Below are 4,002 nucleotides of genomic sequence, written 5' to 3'. Positions count from 1 at the left end.
AAAGAGTGGACTCCAGAAATAGACAGTGAAAAAGAAAGCATATATTTGGCCCTCATTCCTGTAACTGGTTCTCCTGTAGAAGCTAGTGGGAGGGCAGAGCTGATGACCCCAGGAACTTCTTTCTGAAGTCTTTGTCCCCACAGGTTTCACTGTGCACAGGCAGTTAGTTATCGGTTCGGACCGATACCAGCGTATGAGGTTAGGCTATGTCTGAGCTGTAACACAGGAGTGCTCCATAGCATGCCCCTAGATCCAAGGTAAGAAAATGTGGCTAGAGCACATCCCAGCTTCTTCCAACTCAGGCTGCCCAGCTTTCCTTCCCCTGAAGACAGATAGAGAAAAAGTAGGGATTGGGAAATAGCCTGGCTTCATCTGGACATGAGACTGGAATGCAGCTGGTGTATGCCCTTCAACACAGATACTCCCAGCTCCCACTGCCTTAGTTTCCTAAGGTCTCAACTGGTTATGACCCTTTCACTGAAAAAAAAAAAAAGAGATACGCGGAGATAATGAGGCATTGCTTTATGTTTGTCTAAGTGTATTTTGGGGGGAGAAATCTCAATGCACAGCACTGGAATTTGGAATTTTTTGCTTGCACTGCTAACGACAAACATGGAAATGCCACGTAAGAGTTTTGAAGCAGTTTCTGCTTGATGTAGAAACATCTATACAGATGTATAGCAGAGGAAGCAATTTATCAAAAAACAGTTTAATACCTGTGCGGTTAAGAACATGCATATTCCTGCATTCAGTTTTCCTTTTCTTACCATGTCACCTTTAAGAAGTGGTTATTAAAATTGTGATCTTCATGAGCTCTGCTGCAGTCTACCCACTGCACATTGCTGAAGCTGATGCTGAGGTATAAGCTGAGCAATACCAGAGTTGCACAGTAGTCCCTTTTACCTTGACTTTCGTATCACCACATTGACTTCTGACTGTCTGTCTTCCTTTTCCCAATTTCAGTTTTATTCAATTTTTTCCAAACTGATGTTTTCCTAATGACCATACTACTGTTGGTATTATTTCAGAGGTAAGCAGAAAGTCAAGTTCCTTTGATGTAAATGATTTTTTTATGTAACTTTCTGTTGCAGATATAGATGAATGTTCCCTTGGCCACCATCAGTGCGGTAGTTTTTCACGATGTTACAATACACCAGGATCCTACAAATGCAAGTGTAAAGAAGGATACAGAGACAATGGAACAAACTGCATACGTATGTAATGCTCCTTTAAAAAAAGGAATTCTGAAAGTAAATTTGGCCCGTGTTGTAAATTTTGAGATACAGCACCATCAGGCTCCAGTTCTCTCAACTATTTTTAATACTTAAGAAGAGGCCAGGGAATGTAGTCTGAGTTCTCTAAGTCTTGGCATGCCTTGGTAAAAATACCTTTTCCTGAGACATTTTCATAATTAGAATGAAATTCACCTCTCCCTATTCACAGCTTCATTCTAGAGATGGCTTCAGGATGAGAACAACTAAGTAGGGTAGGTCTGGTCACACAGTGTGTGTTACTCATACCCTGTTCTTATACACACTCTGCCACTGGCCCATTTCAGCAGCTCACCCCAGCTACTCCCCACTGCTCCAGAGATGTGAGCAGAGCTGAGAGGAAGGAGTTCTCTGGAAGAATTCCTCGTTGGAGAATTCCCTTCCTCGCTTCTCTCTTGGAAGAAGCAGCCATCCCTTTTGGTACAGAATTGGCCGTTGGAGCTCCCCCACATTTGACATCCCTCAGGATTGTGCAGCTCTGTGACATCTGCTGAATCTTTCTGAGGACCCTGTGTTCATCTGTGGGTTATAGTCTGGTGACTCACCGATCTCTTTAAAGAGCAGCACCATTGCAGACTTGTTTCCATTGGCTGTAGCTGTCATGGTAATGTGATAGGGATCTTTCAGAACCGGAGTGCTTTCAGTTACGTGTGGACACACTTCACATCTGTTACCAGGGCGTAGTCCTAAGGTGCATTTTATATTTTATATACCAATATACCATAATGGAAAAACCTCAGGGTATTTAGAACAATGGTAATAAAGAGATGGCCAGAGATGAAACCTTTTTTCCTGCTATCATCAAACAAATCATCGTTTAACAAATGTTTTTTCTTCATTTTAAGTGTGTGTCATACTTGAAACACTTGTACAGGAAACATGTGACTAGGATTCGTACTGGGACTTTTAAGATCTCCAGTGAGATGTAAAAGGCTTATTAACAAATAGAAAATTATAAATAACAAAACACACGTTCCTGGATTTCACATTTGCAGAAACTCCCCGTGTGAAACCAAATGAAAATCTGTTGTCCTTTCTTTGTGGAGTATTGGAGGAGATGGTACTGTAGGCACCTACGCTGTGTGGTGTAGGTGGTGCTGAGTTCACCACTTCCTTCTGTGGAGGCTGAAAAAGGGCCGTTTTCTTTAGCAAAGGTGAAGATCCAAATGAAAGCTCTTGGCTTAGGTTCAATCTCTGAAGTGATTAATGCTTATTGACAAAGAAAAAAGTTTAGAAGAAGTGGAGATAACTTCCTAAAGCCAAAGGTATCTGCCCATCCATGAGCAAAATGATTGTAACATTGGAATCTTAACTCACCTCCACTCCTGAGTACAAATGTGTGTGGTTTAGAGGGCTGCTTAACACGTGTCTTCCTGTCCACGCTTTCTTACTAACGGTACTTCTGGGTAAATTTTACAGCCTCTGAAGGAATGCTTGGGAGGAGGTGGGGATGGAAGTCTTATGGCCTTCAGTCATTCTAAATCATCTCTAAACTGCTGTAGCAAGAGGTACCATCTAAAAGGATGTGATAATTCAGCAGTGCTGATGCTAAAGTATGTTTCTAATTAGTGGGAACGCTTAGAAGAAGATAAATGATTTCACCAAAGGCACTGTGCCATAATGAAATATATTGCTGGGTTTCTGGAGCAAGAGACTCAGATGCCCATTTTAGTCCCATTTTGATTCTCTTTGCAGTTATTCCTAATGTTATGATTGAACCACCTGATCCATATCATATATTCAAGGGCAACAGCACACTCCCTAAAGGAGGCAGTGGTATAACCAATAGGATTCCTGATGTTGGAGGCAAAAAGCAGACCCTCAGACCACCATATGTACCTGCTATTGTTACAGAAAGGCCAGTGACCAGGCCAACGACTCGTCCTACACCCGGGCCAACGACTCGTCCTACACCCGGGCCAACGACTCGTCCTACGCCCGGGCCAACGACTCGTCCTACACCTGGGACAACGACTCGACTGACACTAAAGCCAACCACTAGGTATGTGCTGGTGACAACAGGGCCAGTAACAAAGCCAGTGACAAGACTTCCACCACCACCTCAACCTACAACATTAAGACCTACGCTACCACCACAAAGAACTCCTCTGATAACTGAAGAGCCTTCACGTGTCCCCATTGAAACCACATCTTCCCAAGGAATTACAGATGACAACAGGATCCAGATAGATCCTCAGAAACCTCGAGGAGATGTGTTCAGTAAGTAATTTTTCATACCCTTTCGTTTGTCAGAATTGTGGATGCAGTGAGGTGAAAGCATGAACTGTACTGTTTGTTTTTTTGGAACGCTTTATCAGTGAGAACAAAGACATGAAACTGGAAGTGTTCATATGGTAAAGCTATACAAATAATTGATCTTTTGACCTTACAAAAATGTGTGGAGGAAGTTCTGGATCATTTCAACCAAAAATTTCAGGTTTTTTTCCCGAAATTATTTGTGAGCGTGCTGTCCTGTAAAGTACTTAACCTAATTACACTTTCAGATGGAAATTTTGAAGAATGAAAGATGTTTATTGAAAAAACTTTGAAATTCAACATACTCATAAATAGTTAATGAATTCAGATTCAGAGAGTTGAGAGTCATTCTTAGACAGTGTCATGGTTTAGACCTGGCTGGTGACTAAGCACCACACAGTTGCTCCATCCCTCCAGCAGGAGGAAATAAAACTAACAACTTCCAGGTCAAGACAAGGGACAAGGGAGGGCTCAC

General features: G+C 42.2%; 1 protein-coding gene across 1 annotated transcript in view; it reads left to right on the top strand.

Annotated features, from left to right (window-relative positions):
* The window catches only part of NPNT (nephronectin), a gene marked incomplete at both ends in the record, with an annotated part of 35,104 nt that extends 31,613 nt beyond the window's left edge, over positions 1–3,491 (top strand). Inside the window, 3 exons of the mRNA XM_010139599.1 lie at positions 1,092–1,214; positions 2,967–3,189; positions 3,319–3,491. Coding sequence (XP_010137901.1) covers positions 1,092–1,214; positions 2,967–3,189; positions 3,319–3,491 — 519 coding nt within the window. The remainder of the gene's footprint in view (positions 1–1,091; positions 1,215–2,966; positions 3,190–3,318) is intronic.
* Between the last annotated feature and the right edge of the window lie 511 nt (positions 3,492–4,002).

This window comes from Buceros rhinoceros, unplaced genomic scaffold (assembly GCF_000710305.1).
Source record: "Buceros rhinoceros silvestris isolate BGI_N320 unplaced genomic scaffold, ASM71030v1 scaffold1967, whole genome shotgun sequence".
NCBI lineage: Eukaryota > Metazoa > Chordata > Aves > Bucerotiformes > Bucerotidae > Buceros > Buceros rhinoceros.
The sequence above is the reverse complement of the archived record's forward strand: the minus strand, read 5'-3'. Positions and strand labels throughout refer to the sequence as shown.